Source organism: Aethalodelphis obliquidens, unplaced genomic scaffold (genome assembly GCF_003676395.1).
Source record: "Aethalodelphis obliquidens isolate GAN/ISIS:26980383/991018 unplaced genomic scaffold, ASM367639v1 scaffold75, whole genome shotgun sequence".
Taxonomy (NCBI): domain Eukaryota; kingdom Metazoa; phylum Chordata; class Mammalia; order Artiodactyla; family Delphinidae; genus Aethalodelphis; species Aethalodelphis obliquidens.
The window spans coordinates 1534136-1549541 of NW_020838019.1; the positions used below are offsets into that span (position 1 = coordinate 1534136).

The following is a 15406-nucleotide window of genomic DNA, read 5'->3' on the forward strand; positions in this document are numbered from 1 at the left end:
TATCCATTCGTCTGTTGATGGACACTTAGGTTGTTTCCATGTCCTGGCTATTGTAAATAGAGCTGCCAAGAACATTTTGGTACATGACTCTTTTTGAATTATGGTTTTCTCAGGGTATATGCCCAGTAGTGGGATTGCTGGGTCATATGGTAGTTCTATTTGTAGTTTTTTAAGGAACCTCCATACTGTTCTCCATAGTGGCTGTATCAATTTACATTCCCACCAGCAGTGCAAGAGGTTTCCCTTTTCTCCACACCCTCTCCAGCGTTTATTGTTTGTAGATTTTTTGATGATGGCCATTCTAACCAGTGTGAGATGATATCTCACTGTAGTTTTGATTTGCATTTCTCTAATGATTAATGATGTTCAGCATTCTTTCATGTGTTTGTTGGCAATCTGTATATCTTTGGAGAAATGTCTGTTTAGGTCTTCTGCCCATTTTTGGATTGGGTTGTTTGTTTTTTGTTACTGAGCTGCATGAGCTGCTTGTAAATTTTGGAGATTAATCCTTTGACATTTGCTTCATTTGCAAATATTTTCTCCCATTCTGAGGGTTGTCTTTTGGTCTTGTTTATGGTTTCCTTTGCTGTGCAAAAGCTTTTAAGTTTCATTAGGTCCCATTTGTTTATTTTTGTTTTTATTTACATTTTTCTAGGAGGTGGGTCAAAAAGGATCTTGCTGTGATTTATGTCATAGAGTGCTCTGCCTATGTTTTCCTCTAAGAGTTTGATAGTTTCTGGCCTTACATTTAGGTCTTTAATCCATTTTGAGCTTATTTTTGTGTATGGTGTTAGGGAGTGTTCTAATCTCATACTTTTACATGTAGCTGTCCAGTTTTCCCAGCACCACTTATTGAAGACGCTGTCCTTTCTCCACTGTACATCCTGCCTCCTTTATCAAAGATAAGGTGACCATATGTGCATTGGTTTATCTCTGGGCTTTCTATCCTGTTCCATTGATCTATATTTCTGGTTTTGTGCCAGTACCATACTGTCTTGATTACTGTAGCTGTGTAGTATAGTCTGAGGTCAGGGAGCCTGATTCCTCCAGCTCCGTTTTTCGTTCTAAAGATTGCTTTGGCTATTTGGGGTCTTCTGTGTTTCCATACAAATGGTGAAATTTTTTGTTCTACTTCTGTGAAAAATGCCAGTGGTAGTTTGATACGGATTGCATTGAATCTGTAGATGGCTTTGGGTAGTCTAGTCATTTTCACAGTGTTGATTCTTCCAATCCAAGAATATGGTATATCTCTCCATCTATTTGTATCATCTTTAATTTCTTTCATCAGTGTCTTATAATTTTCTGCATACAGGTCTTTTGTCTCCTTAGGTAGGTTTATTCCTAGCTATTTTATTCTTTTTGTTGCAGGGGTAAATGGAAGTGGTTTCTTGATTTCACTTTCAGATTTTTCATCATTAGTGTATAGGAATGCCAGAGATTTCTGTGCATTAATTTTGTATCCTGATACTTTACCAGATTTATTGATTAGCTCCAGTAGTTTTCTGGTAGCATCTTTAGGATTCTCTATGTATAGTATCATGTCATCTGCAAACAGTGACAGCTTTACTTCTTCTTTTCTGATTTGGATTGCTTTTATTTCCTTTTCTTCTCTGATTGCTGTGGCTAAAACTTCCAAAACTATGTTGAATAAGAGTGGTGAGAGTGGGCAACCTTGTCTTTTTCCTGATCTTAGCGGAAATGCTTTCAGATTTTCACCATTGAGGACGATGTTGGCTGTGGGTTTGTCATATATGGCCTTTATTATGTTGAGGAAAGTTCCCTCTATGCCTACTTTCTGCAGAGTTTTTATCATAAATGGTGTTGAATTTTGTCGAAAGCTTTCTCTGCATCTATTGAGATGACCATATGGTTTTTCTCCTTCAGTTTGTTAATATGGTGTATCACGTTGATTGATTTGCGTATATTGAAGAATCCTTGCATTCCTGGAATAAACCCCACTTGATCATGGTGTATGATCCTTTTAACGTGCTGTTGGATCCTGTTTGCTAGTATTTTGTTGAGGATTTTTGCATCTATGTTCATCAGTGATATTGACCTGTAGTTTTCTTTCTTTGTGACACCCTTGTCTGGTTTTGGTATCAGGGTGATGGTGGCCTCGTAGAATGAGTTTGGGAGTGTTCCTCCCTCTGCTATATTTTGGAAGAGTTTGAGAAGGATCGGTGTTAGCTCTTCTCTAAATGTTTGATAGAATTCTCCTGTGAAGCCATCTGGTCCTGGGCTTTTGTTTGTTGGAAGATTTTTAATCACAGTTTCAATTTCAGTGATTGTGATTGGTCTGTGCATATTTTCTATTTCTTCCTGGTTCAGTCTCAGAAGGTTGTGCATTTCTAAGAATTTGTCCATTTCTTCCAGGTTGTCCATTTTATTGGCATAGAGTTGCTTGTAGTAATCTCTCATGATCTTTTGTATTTCTGCAGTGTCAGTTGTTACTTCTCCTTTTTCATTTCTAATTCTATTGATATGAGTCTTCTCCCTTTTTTCCTTGATGAGTCTGGCTAATGGTTTATCAATTTTGTTTATCTTCTCAAAGAACCAGCTTTTAGTTTTATTGATCTTTGCTATCATTTCCTTCATTTCTTTTTCATTTATTTCTGATCTGATATTTATGATTTCGTTCCTTCTGCTAACTTTGGGGGTTTTTTGTTCTTCTTTCTCTAATTGTTTTAGGTGCAGGGTTAGGTTGTTTATTCGAGATGTTTCCTGTTTCTTAAGGTAGGATTGTATTGCTATAAACTTCCCTCTTAGAACTGCTTTTGCTGCATCCCATAGGTTTTGGGTCGTCGTGTCTCCATTGTCATTTGTTTCTAGGTATTTTTTGATTTCCTCTTTGATTTCTTCAGTGGTCACTTCGTTATTAAGTTGTGTATTGTTTAGCCTCCATGTGTTTGTATTTTTTACAGATCTTTTCCTGTAATTGATATCTTGTCTCATAGCGTTGTGGTCGGAAAAGATACTTGATACGATTTCAATTTTCTTAAATTTACCAAGGCTTGATTTGTCACCCAAGATATGATTTATCCTGGAGAGCCTTCCATGAGCACTTCAGAAAAATGTGTATTCTGTTGTTTTTGGACGGAATGTCCTATAAATATCAATTAAGTCCATCTTGTTAATGTATCATTTAAAGCTTGTGTTTCCTTATTTATTTTCATTTTGGATGATCTGTCCACTGGTGAAAGTTGGATGTTAAAGTCCCCTACTATGATTGTGTTACTCTCAATTTCCCCTTTTATGGCTGTTAGCATTTGCCTTATGTATTGAGGTGCTCCTATGTTGGGTGCATAAATATTTGCACTTCTTATAGCTTCTTCTTGGATTGATCCCTTGATCATTATGTAGTGTCCTTCTTTGTCTCTTGTAATAGTCTTTATTTTAAAGTCTATTTTGTCTGATATGAGAATTGCTACTCCAGCTTTCTTCTGATTTCCATTTGCATGGAATATCTTTTTCCATCCCCTCACTTTCAGTCTGTATGTGTCCCTAGGTCTAAGTGGGTCTCTTGTAGACAGCATATATATGGGTCTTGTTTATGTATCCACTCATCCAGTCTGTGTCTTTTGGTGGGAGCATTTAATCCATTTACATTTAAGATAATTATCGATATATATATTCCTATTCTCATTTTCTTAACTGTTTTGAGTTTGTTATTGTAGGTCTTTTCCTTCTCTTTTGTTTCTTGCCTAGAGAAGATCCTTTAGCATTTGTTGTAAAGCTGGTTTGGTGGTGCTGAACTCTCTCAGCTTTTGCTTGTCTGTCAAGGTTTTAATTTCTCCATCAAATCTGAATGAGATCCTTGCTGGGTAGAGTAATCTTGGTTGTAGGTTTTTCTCCTTCATCACTTTAAATATGTCCTGCCAGTCCCTTCTGGCTTGCAGAGTTTCTGCTGAAAGATCAGCTGTTAACCTTATAGGGAGTCCCTTGTGTGTTATTTGTTGTTTTTCCCTTGCTGCTTTTAATATGTTTTCTTTGTATTCAGTTTTTGACAGTTCGATTAATATGTGTCCTGGCGTATTTCTCCTTGGATTTATCCTGTATGGGACTCTCTGTGTTTCCTGGACTTGATTAACTTTTTCCTTTCCCATATTAGGGAAGTTTTCCACTATAATCTCTTCAAATATTTTCTCAGTCCCTTTCTTTTTCTCTTCTTCTTCTGGAACCCCTATAAGTCGAATGTTGGTGCGTTTAATGTTGTCCCAGAGGTCTCTGAGACTGTCCTCAGTTCTTTTCATTCTTTTTTCTTTATTCTGGTATGTAGTAGTTATTTCCACTCTTTTATCTTCCAGGTTATTTATCCGTTCTTCTGCCTCAGTTATTCTAATATTGATCCCTTCTACAGTATTTTTAATTTCATTTATTGAGTTGTTCATCATTGCTTGTTTCCCCTTTAGTTCTTCTAAGTCCTTGTTAAATGTTTCTTGCATTTTTTCTATTCTATTTCCAAGATTTTGGATCACCTTTAGCATCATTATTCTCAATTCATTTTCAGGTAGACTGCCTTTTTCCTCTTGATTTGTTAGGTCTGGTGGGTTTTTATCTTGCTCCTTCATCTGCTGTGTGTTTTTCTGTCTTCTCATTTTGCTTATCTTACTGTGTTTGAGGTCTCCTTTTTGCAGGCTGCAGGTTCATAGTTCCCATTGTTTCTGGTTTCTGTCCCCAGTGGCTAAGGTTGGTTCAGTGGGTTGTGTAGGCTTCCTGGTGGAGGGTACTAGTGCCTGTGTTCTGGTGGATGAGGTTGGATCCTGTCTTTCTGGTGGGCAGGTCTACGTCTGGTGGTGTGTTTTGGGGTGTCTATGGACTTACTATGATTTTAGGCAGCCTCTCTGCTAATGGGTGGGTTTGTGTTCCTCTCTTGCTAGTTGTTTAGCATAGGGTGTCCAGCACTGTAGCTTGCTGGTCGTTGAGTGAAGCTGGGTGTTGGTGTTGAGTTGGAGATCTCTGGGAGATTTTCGCCATTTGACACTACGTGGAGCTGGGAGGCCTCTTGTGGACCAGTGTCCTGAAGTTGGCTCTTCCACCTCAGAGGCTCATCACTGACTCCTGGCTCCTGGCTGCAGCACCAAGAGCCTTTCATCCACACGGCTCAGGATAAAAAGGAGAAAAAGTAGAAAGAGGATAAAAGAAAATAAAATAAAGTAAGATAAAATAAAGTTATTAAAATAAAAAATAATTATTAAGAAAAAAATTTTTAAAAAACAGATGGATAGAACCCTAGGACAAATGGTGAAAGCAAAACTCTACAGACAAAATCTCACACAGAAGCATACACATACACACTCACAAAAAGAGGAAAAGGGGAAAAAATAATAAATCTTGCTCTCAAAGTCCACCTTCTCAATTTGGGATGATTCGTTGTCTGTTCAGGTATTCCACAGATGCATGTACATCAAGTTGATTGTGGAGCTTTAATCCGCTGCTTCTGAGGCTGCTGGGAGAGATTTCCCTTTCTCTTCTTTGTTCGCACAGCTCCCTGGGCTCAGCTTTGGATTTGGCCCCGCCTCTGCTTATAGGTCGCTGGAGGGCGTCTGTTCTTCGTTCAGACAGGACGGGGTTAAAGGAGCCACTGATTTGGGGGCTCTGGCTCACTCAGGCCGTGGGGAGGGAGGGGTACGGAGTGCGGGACGAGCCTGCAGCGGCAGAGGCCAGCGTGACATTGCACCAGTGTGAGGCACGCTGTGCGTTCTCCCGGGGAAGTTGTCCCTAGATCCCAGGACCCTGGCAGTGGCGGGCTGCACAGGCTCCTGGGAGGGGCGGTGTGGATAGTGGCCTGTGCTTGCACACAGGCTTCTTGGTGGCGGCAGCAGCAGCCTTAGCATTTCATGACCGTCTCTGGGGTCCGCGCTGTTAGCCCCGGCTCGCGCCCGTCTCTGGAACTCCTTTAAGCAACCCTCTCCTCGCACACCAGGAAACAAAGAGGGACGAAAAAGTCTCTTGCCTTTTCGGCATGTCCAGACTTTCCCCCAGACTACCTCCTGGCTAGCCTGGTGCACTAACCCCCTTCAGGCTGTGTTCACGCCGCCAAGCCCAGTCCTTTCCCTGTGCTCCGACCAAAGCCTGAGCCTCAGCTCCCAGCCCCGCCTGCCCCGGCGGGTGAGCCGACAAGCCTCTCGGGCTGGTGAGTGCCAGTCAGCGACGATCCTCTGTGCAGGAATCTTGCCGCTTTGCCCTCCGCACCCCTGTTGCTGCACTCTCCTCCGTGGCTCCGAAGCTTCCCCCTCCACCACCTGCAGTCTCCGCCCGCGAAGGGGCTTCCTAGTGTGTGGAAACCTTTCCTCTTTCACAGCTGCCTCCCACTGGTGCAGGTCCTGTCCCTCTTCTTTCGTCTGTGTTTTTTCTTTTTTCTTTTGCCCCACCCAGGTACGTGGGGAGTTTCTTGCCTTTGGGGAGATCTGAGGTCTTCTTCCAGCGTTCAGTAGGTGTTCTGTAGGAGTTGTTCCGCGTGTAGATGTATTTCTGATGTATCTGTGGGGAGGAGGGTGATCTCCGCGTCTTACTCTTCCGCCATCTTCCCTGTCTCTCCCATTGTTTAATCTTTTTATCTTCTGCTCTCTGCTGTGCCCTATATGTACCCTTGAGTACAGAGTCTTAACCAGAGAATAAGCCTCTTTCCATCTTGTAAAACTGAAACTCTATACCCATTAAACAACCCCTCATACCCCCATACCAGCCTTTGTCTTCTCTTTAATATAGTAAATAAAAATGGCCCTATGTAACTTCTCTGGGATTTTATTTCAGGCCCTTCCAAATGTCCTTAGCCTGTGGTCTACAATCTCTCATCATTGGGCCTCAGCGTCACTTCCTAGCTGCATCACCCAGGACATGTCTTCATGCAGTTCATTCCCAGCCCTGCTTTCTACTCCTCAAGTATACTGAGTAATTTCAAAATCTTTAATGAAATTGATTTTTTTTTCCTGCTCATGCTGTTACTGTATTCTAGAATTGCCTTTTTCTTTTTTTCCTTCTAAGTCATACTTTACTTTTATAACTTAGGTCAATGTCACCTCTTTAGCGAAGTCTCCAAGACTGGAATTAATTTCTCCTTCCAGTGTGTTTCTGTGACATTTTCCTTGAGCTTTGCTGTAGCTCTTATTTTAGGTATGGCTAGTTTCTTGTGTCTGCTTCTCTGTGTCAATTGAAAACTCTATCAGACCAGGCTTTACTCATCTCTGCATTCCCAGAGTACTCTTCTCTCTGTAAGAAGTATGTAGATATTGGTTCATTGATTCAACAAATATTTACTGAGTACCCTCTCTAGGCAGCAGAGATACAATGGTGAAAAAAATATACAAGGTCCCTGATGTCATGAGACTTATTCTAGTAGGGGAGCAGAACCAAATATAAAGCCAGATAGGGGGGCAGAATAATGGGGTGGAGTACATTCTTGGGTGGTATGTTCAGTTGGAAAAGGCCTGGTGGGATATATTTGAATATCACTGAGCAGGATACCTTTTTGAATACTATATTGCATTTGACACATATATATCAATATTAAGTTGTTTAATTACCATCAGAACTGAGGTATTAATGCATAGCAAATTAATTACAATATTTTTTATAAAACTAATTCAGCCAATATTTTATAATACCTATACATGGAGTAAAACCTTTAAAAATTGTGACTCACTATACTGTATACCTGTAACTTATATAATATTGTACATCAACTATACTTCAATTAAAAAAAAAACTAATTCAGGAGTCTGTGCAACCAATTGAATTTTTCAAATTGAAAGCTCTAAAGCTTATTAATGGAATGGAATCTAGAACTTGTCTGTTAGTTCAGATTAAACATTTACTTTATGAACTGAATTAAGGTGGGTAGGCTAATAAAAATAGAAAATACTAAATCAAAATTATTTTTCTTACGTTTTCAGTATTGGCTATCAGCTTTGAGAGTTAAAAATTCTTGACTCTTTTTTTTCATAACCCACATTACAATCCATTACCAAATCCAATTTTCTCTACCCTCAGATTACATCCAGAATCTAACCACTTCCCTTCACCTCTAGCACTAACATCATGGTCCAAGCTGCATCATCTGTCACCTAGATTTTTATAGTAGTCTCCTAAATTCCTATTGGCCATAACACAATTATTAGCTTCTTCCTACTCTACCTGGTCATAGGGCAGTTAGATTATGTCACATATCATAAGCCTCTAATGACCTCCTCTCTCACACTAAGTGAAAACCAGAGTTCTTCCAATAGTGATGCCCATGGTCTGGACCTTCTTCTCTGACCTCATCTCCTACTGTTCTCCCCTATCTACTCTACTCAGCCACACTGTCCTCCTTACTACTCCTAAAACATACCCAGCATGCTCCTGCCTCAGGACCTTTACACTTGCTGTTCACTCTATCCTCAGATCCATATTGTTGACTGCAATGCTTCCTTCAGTCTCTACTTAAATGTCACCCTATTAGAGAATAATAATTTTCTAATAACCTATAAAATGGCAAACCTGCCTCTTCCTACTTGTCTGCCCCAGCATTCCCCATCCCCTGCCTTTCTCATTTCAACTTTGCAGTTATCATCTGACATAGCATACTTAGGGGTTTTTTTGTTTTTTGTTCTTTTTAAACATCTTTATTAGAGTATAATTGCTTTACAACGGTGTGTTAGTTTCTGCTTTATAACAAAGTGAATCACTTATACATATACATACGTCCCCATATCTCTTCCCTCTTGCATCTCCCTACCTCCCTATTCCACCCCTCTAGGTGGTCACAAATCACCGAGTTGATCTCCCTGTGCTATGCAGCTGCTTCCCACTAGCTAGCTATTTTACGTTTAGTAGTGTATATATGTCCATGCCACCCTCTTACTTTGTCACAGCTTACCCTTCCCACTCCCTGTATCCTCAAGTCCATTCTCTAGTAGGTCTCTGTCTTTATTTCCATCTTGCCCCTAGGTTCTTCTTGACCTTTTTTTATTTTAGATTCCAGATAAATGTGTTAGCATACGGTATTTGTTTTTCTCTTTCTGACTTACTTCACTCTGTATGCCAGACTCTAGGTCCATCCACCTCACTACAAATAACTCAATTTCCTTTCTTTTTATGGCTGAGTAATATTCCATTGTATATATGTGCCATATCTTCTTTATCCATTCATCTGTTGATGGACACTTAGGTTGCTTCCATGTCCTAGCTATTGTAAATAGAGCTGCAATGAACATTTTGGTACATGACTCTTTTTGAACTATGATTTTCTCAGGGTATATGCCCAGTAGTGGGATTGCTGGGTCATACGGTAGTTCTGTTTTTAGTTTTTTAAGGAACCTCCGTACTGTTCGCCATAGTGGCTGTATCAATTTACATTCCCACCAACAGTGCAAGAGGGTTCCCGTTTCTCCACACCCTCTCCAGCATTTATTGTTTGTAGATTTTTTGATGATGGCCATTCTGACTGGTGTGAGATGATATCTCATTGTAGTTTTGATTTGCATTTCTCTAATGATTAATGATGTTGAGCATTCTTTCGTGTGTTTGTTGGCAATCTGTATATCTTCTTTGGAGAAATGTCTATTTATGTCTTCTGCCCATTTTTGGATTGGGTTGTTTGTTTTTTCGATATTGAGCTGCATGAGCTGCTTGTAAATTTTGGAGATTAATCCTTTGTCAGTTGCTTCATTTGCAAATATTTTCTCCCATTCTGAGGGTTGTCTTTTGGTCTTGTTTATGGTTTCCTTTGCTGTGCAAAAGCTTTTAAGTTTCATTAGGTCCCATTTGTTTATTTTTGTTTTTATTTCCATTTCTCTAGGAGGTGGGTCAAAAAGGATCTTGCTGTGATTTATGTCATAGAGTGTTCTGCCTATGTTTTCCTCTAAGAGTTTGATAGTGTCTGGCCTTACATTTAGGTCTTTATTCCATTTTGAATTTATTTTTGTGTATGGTGTTAGGGAGTGTTCTAATCTCATACTTTTACATGTAGCTGTCCAGTTTTCCTAGCACCACTTATTGAGGAGGCTGTCTTTTCTCCATTGTATATTCTTGCCTCCTTTATCAAAGATAAGGTGACCATATGTCTGTGGGTTTATCTCTGGGCTTTCTATCCTGTTCCATTGATCTATATTTCTGGTTTTGTGCCAGTACTATACTGTCTTGATTACTGTAGCTTTGTAGTATAGTCTGAAGTCAGGCAGCCTGATTCCTCCAGCTCCATTTTTCTTTCTCAAGATTGCTTTGGCTATTTGGGGCCTTTTGTGTTTCCATACAAACTGTGAAATTTTTTTTCTAGTTCTGTGAAAAATGCCAGTGGTAGTTTGATAGGGATTGCATTGAATCTGTAGATTGCTTTGGGTAGTCTAGTCATTTTCACAGTGTTGATTCTTCTAATCCAAGAACATGGTATGTCTCTCCATCTATTTGTATCATCTTTAATTTCTTTCATCAGTGTCTTCTAGTTTTCTGCATACAGGTCTTTTGTCTCCATAAGTAGGTTTATTCCTAGATAATTTATTCTTTTTTTTTGCAGTGGTAAATGGGAGTGTTTTCTTAATTTCAGTTTCAGAGTTTTCATCATTAATGTATAGGAATGCCAGATATTTCTGTGCATTAATTTTGTATCCTGATACTTTACCAGATTTATTGATTAGCTCTAGTAGTTTTCTGGTAGCATCTTTAGGATTCTGTATGTATAGTATCATGTCATCTGCAAATAGTGACAGCTTTACGTCTTCTTTTCTGATTTGGATTCCTTTTATTTCTTTTTCTTCTCTGATTGCTGTGGCTAAAACTTTAAAAACTATGTTGAATAATAGTGGTGAGAGTGGTAACCTTGTCTTGTTCCTGATCTTAGAGGAAATGGTTTAAGTTTTTCACCATTGAGGACGATGTTGGCTGTGGGTTTGTCATATATGACCTTTATTATGTTGAGGAAAGTTCTCTCTGTGCCTACTTTCTGGAGGGTTTTTGTCATAAAGGGTGTTGAATTTTGTCAGAAGCTTTCTCTGCATCTATTGAGATGATCATATGGTTTTTCTCCTTCAATTTTTTAATAAGGTGTATCACATTGATTGATTTCCATATATTGAATAATCCTTGCATTCTGGGATAAGCCCCACTTGATCCCAGTGTATGATCCTTTTAATGTGCTTTGGGGTTCTGTTTGCTAGTATTTTGTTGAGGATTTTTGCATCTATGTTCATCAGTGATGTTGGCCTGTAGTTTTCTTTCTTTGTGACATCTTTGTCTGGTTTTGGTATCAGAGTGATGGTGGCCTCATAGAATGACTTTGGGAGTGTTCCTCCCTCTGCTATATTTTGGAAGAGTTTGAGAAGGATAGGTGTTAGCTGTTCTGTAAATGTTTGATAGAATTTGCCTATGAAGCCATCTGGTCCTGGGCTTTTGTTTGTTGGAAGATTTTTTTTTTTTTTTTTTGCTGTATGCTGGCCTCTCACCCTTGTGGCGTCTCCCCTTGTGGAGCACAGGCTCCGGACTCTCAGGCCCAGCGGCCATGGCTCACGGGCCCAGCCACTCCGTGGCATGTGGGATCCTCTCCGACCGGGGCACGAACCCGCGTCTGCTGCATCGGCAGGCGGACTCTCAACCACTGTGCCACCATGGAAGCCCTGTTGGAAGATTTTTAATCACAGTTTCAATTTCAGTGCTTGTGATTGGTCTGTTCATATTTTCTACATACTTAGGTTTTTGTTTGTTTATTGTCTACTTAATTTTGTTCATGCTATTTCCTCAATACTAGCATAGTGCTTGGCATATATCAGTGTCCAGTAAATATTCATCTAACAGACTAGTTAACTAGAGAGCAGTATGTGTAGGTGTAATCCTGCATCCTAGGAAGTATCACTCTATAGACTTCCATTGTGCTTGGCACTGCTCTCTGCCCAGGCACAGACTGCTCTCAGACCCTGACTGTGGCTGGGCCACATAAAAACGTGCAGGTCAGTTGCATGTTTGGCCTTTCTCACTCAAACTCTGCAAGGAGACTTTAGTACGATTGCTGGTAACATGTCCATCATGCCATTTGTAGTGGCTATTTGTTGATGAGCTACTTTATGTGTCTTCACTAGAAGAGAAGGCAGCACAACTCTGGGTGGTTAGCCAACAAGAGCAACATTCCCTATATCCTGTTGCTTCACATTTGAAATGAACAGTGAGAAAATAGAGAAAATAATATATTTAAGACTGAAAAATTAACTTATTTTTAAATAATAATTTATGGCTTATTTTCTGGGCAGTACATTTCTCACTTTTATTTGACAGTTCATCAGATAATTAGAAGTGACACATAGTGCTAAGTATCATTGTAGGTTATCATTCATTTATACATTCACCATGAACCACTGACAGACAACAACTGTGTTCAAGTTTGGCCTCATTTAGTTTGCTCAAGCTATAATCAGGAACTAGTGGAATATAGAATGACCAAATATTGGTTTCCAGAATGTAGATAATCAACACCTTCATGATCCTGAAAAATGGAGAGTTGGCAACGTCTCATCATTGGATAGCCCTGAAATATCTTACTGAAGCAAAATCCAAAGCGTAATTATCTTTTCTGAAGACAACATTGGTATTTCATGTTTTTTTTTATTTCAAAATTTTATTTTCTAACATTTTAATAAATACTGAAATTTAATTGAGCTTAAAAATAAATAAGAGGATGGAAAGAAAAACAATTCATCTCATGTTGATTCTGCTATTTATTATGACTCATGAGCTTGTAGCTTGATGTGTATGTTCTATTTCAGGGGGATTTGTTGTATGTGAAAATCTGTCTGATTGTAGAATGTTCATTTAAGAAGTTACTTAAAAATCATGGCTTTTTTTTTGGGTTTTTTTTTTTTTGCGGTACGCGGGCCTCTCACTGTTGTGGCCTCTCCCGCTGCGGAGTACAGGCTCCAGACACGCAGGCTCAGCGGTCATGGCCCAGGGGCCCAGCTGCTCCACGGCATGTGGGATCTTCCCAGACCGAGGCACAAACCCACGTCCGCTGCATCGGCAGGTGGACTCTCAACCACTGCGCCACCAGGGAAGCCCAACATCATGTATATTTTTTAAGTAAACTTTTTAAAAAGTATTATATATTTACAGAAAAGTATGTACATAGATCATAAGGTTGCGGCTTGATGAATTTAAGAGCTGTGACTCTTTTCTCAATCACGTTTCAGACACTAATATCTGGAGCTGTGGTAGAACAACTTGACTTCTTACGAATCAGTGACACAGAAGAGTAAGTTCTTTTAGGTTATTATTGTGTTTCTTGAGATTACATTAGGAATGCAGGGAATCTGAAACTTTTTCTTTTAAATTCTAGGCTTCCAGAATTTAAGAGTTTTGAGGAACTAGAACTTCCCAAACATTCAAAAGTCAAACGACAAAGCAGTACCTCCAATGCTCCTGAAGAAGAACAGGAGCCAGATGTCACCATTACTGAATGGAAAAACAAACCCACCCATGAAATTCTTCAAAAACTGAATGTGAGGAAGATGCAATTCCCACATGGCCCTGAGTGAGGTTGGCAGAGCAGGAACTCCCAGGGGCAAACCATATTTCTTCTTGTCCTCCCAGAGAAGGTTGTAGTTAACCTGGAGGTAGATGCCTGTCTGTACCTGAGGCAGTAATGAGAGGTAGTTCTCATTGTCTGATATTAGTGCGGATGTCTTAAAGATGCTTAAGGAGTGTGTTGTCTTGAGTAACCCATTAAAGAAGTATAGTTTCCTTTGGGATCTCCAGATTTCTCTTTCAGTGCCCTTTGTCGCCTTTTCCCAACCCAGGTCTTCTCTCCTGTCTCAGTTTTTAGGTCTAATGCTTGCTTTGAGTCTCTCCAGTTACCGAGGAAAGCAATCCTATAACTACATCCATATGAATATTATGTTAGCAACCTAGTATTATACCTTCCTTAAGGTTATTTTCATTTTAAAGGAGGAGGGGTGGGGGTATAAGGTATAGTACGTATCAAAGGAAATGAAATTCTAATGGTAGAGCTATAAACACAGTGACATTTTATTAGACCATACAAATTTGAGCATGTAGGCTAAATATATAACCTGTCAGATACCAGTCCTTGTGATTGATCGATATTATCTATGGATCGACATAAGCATAAATATGATATAGTAGGCATAAAACATAATGCATATAATAAGTGGTCTACATACATCCCCTCCTTTCATCCTTCTCTCCACATTGGGTTGACAGCAACATGGTCTCCCATTTATGAACAAGTAAAGTCAACAAGGGAGTGATTAAATGACTTGGCCGAATCTCTCAGAGAGTGGCAGAATCAGTATTAATGCTTGTAGACAACATATTTTCTATTCATTACTTATCTTGTTTCCTGGAAAATTTGATTAGTAAATCCTACTACCCCAGGAAGCTAGCTTGCCTACCCACTGTTTCCAGGATAGCTAAAATAAATAGTTGTATAATGTCATCTTACGTTCAGTAGTATATCAATGACATTTTATCTTTTCTCAATTGCATAGCAGAATATCTCCTCTTTGCATCATGTGGTTTCATGATTAGTTATCCCCTGTGGTAATTTTTGTACCCATTCATTACAGTTACTCATAGTGATTTATATTTTCAGGACTGTAGTTGTCTGGCTAGCCAAGCCATCCTGCTGGGTATACTGCTGAAAAGAGAAGGGCCCAACTTCATCACAAAGGAAGGTAAGAGTACATGTCTAAGAGAACATTTTTAAATAAAAAGACCTCTCTATTTTTGAACTTATATCAAATATGCATAATGAATATCCACTAAAATGTTACAAATTATTTTCTCCTCTATTAAACCTTTTTTAAAAAAAAACTTTTAAAAGGAAAATTCATACCCCCTTCTCTGATTGTCTGAATGGTGTTGGAACCTGGATTCTGCCTGTGACTTAACCTCTGATAACTCCATAGTTGTTTATTGACAGTTTCTGTTTCCAGTTTTTTTTCTGTATGTTTCCAAGAACAATATTCAATCATTATAGCTATAAAAATTAGCTCCTTCATGGTCTGCAGCAGCCATTTGAAATGGAACATGGCATTTAGTAGAATTGCACTCTCAAGACTGTTTACAAAAATAAATCATTCTAATCATGTTCATGTCCACTCTGCATTAAGGATGAAACCCAATTATCCCTGAAATCTACACTCGTATGTTGAGTCACTACTCTAAGGAATCTTTGAATTCTACATCATGGTCTACTTCCAGCATTTTATAATACAGAATAATGTAGGATACATTTCAAGTATTTAATGTCTAGCTACTCAAAGTTTTTAGCTCATCTGAAAGTTCTCTGTCCAGAGATGCATATTGTTTAGTTAGATTTAGAAATTGAGTCAATATTCTAAACAGCAATGTAATTAATAAAACTTATAGTTCTGGTAGTGAACTAAACATAATTGTTTATTCAAATAAGGTCTACTTAGTTTTTGCA

The 15406-nt window shown here is 39.1% G+C and overlaps 1 protein-coding gene across 4 annotated transcripts in view; it reads left to right on the top strand.

The window, feature by feature from the left end:
• PHKB (phosphorylase kinase regulatory subunit beta) overlaps positions 1–15406 on the top strand; it is a 193773-nt gene that overhangs the window by 145253 nt on the left and 33114 nt on the right. For all 4 annotated transcript variants that reach the window (XM_027092140.1, XM_027092138.1, XM_027092141.1 and 1 more), the window contains 3 exons: positions 13149–13210; positions 13295–13457; positions 14570–14651. In XM_027092140.1, coding sequence (XP_026947941.1) covers positions 13149–13210; positions 13295–13457; positions 14570–14651 — 307 coding nt within the window. The remainder of the gene's footprint in view (positions 1–13148; positions 13211–13294; positions 13458–14569; positions 14652–15406) is intronic.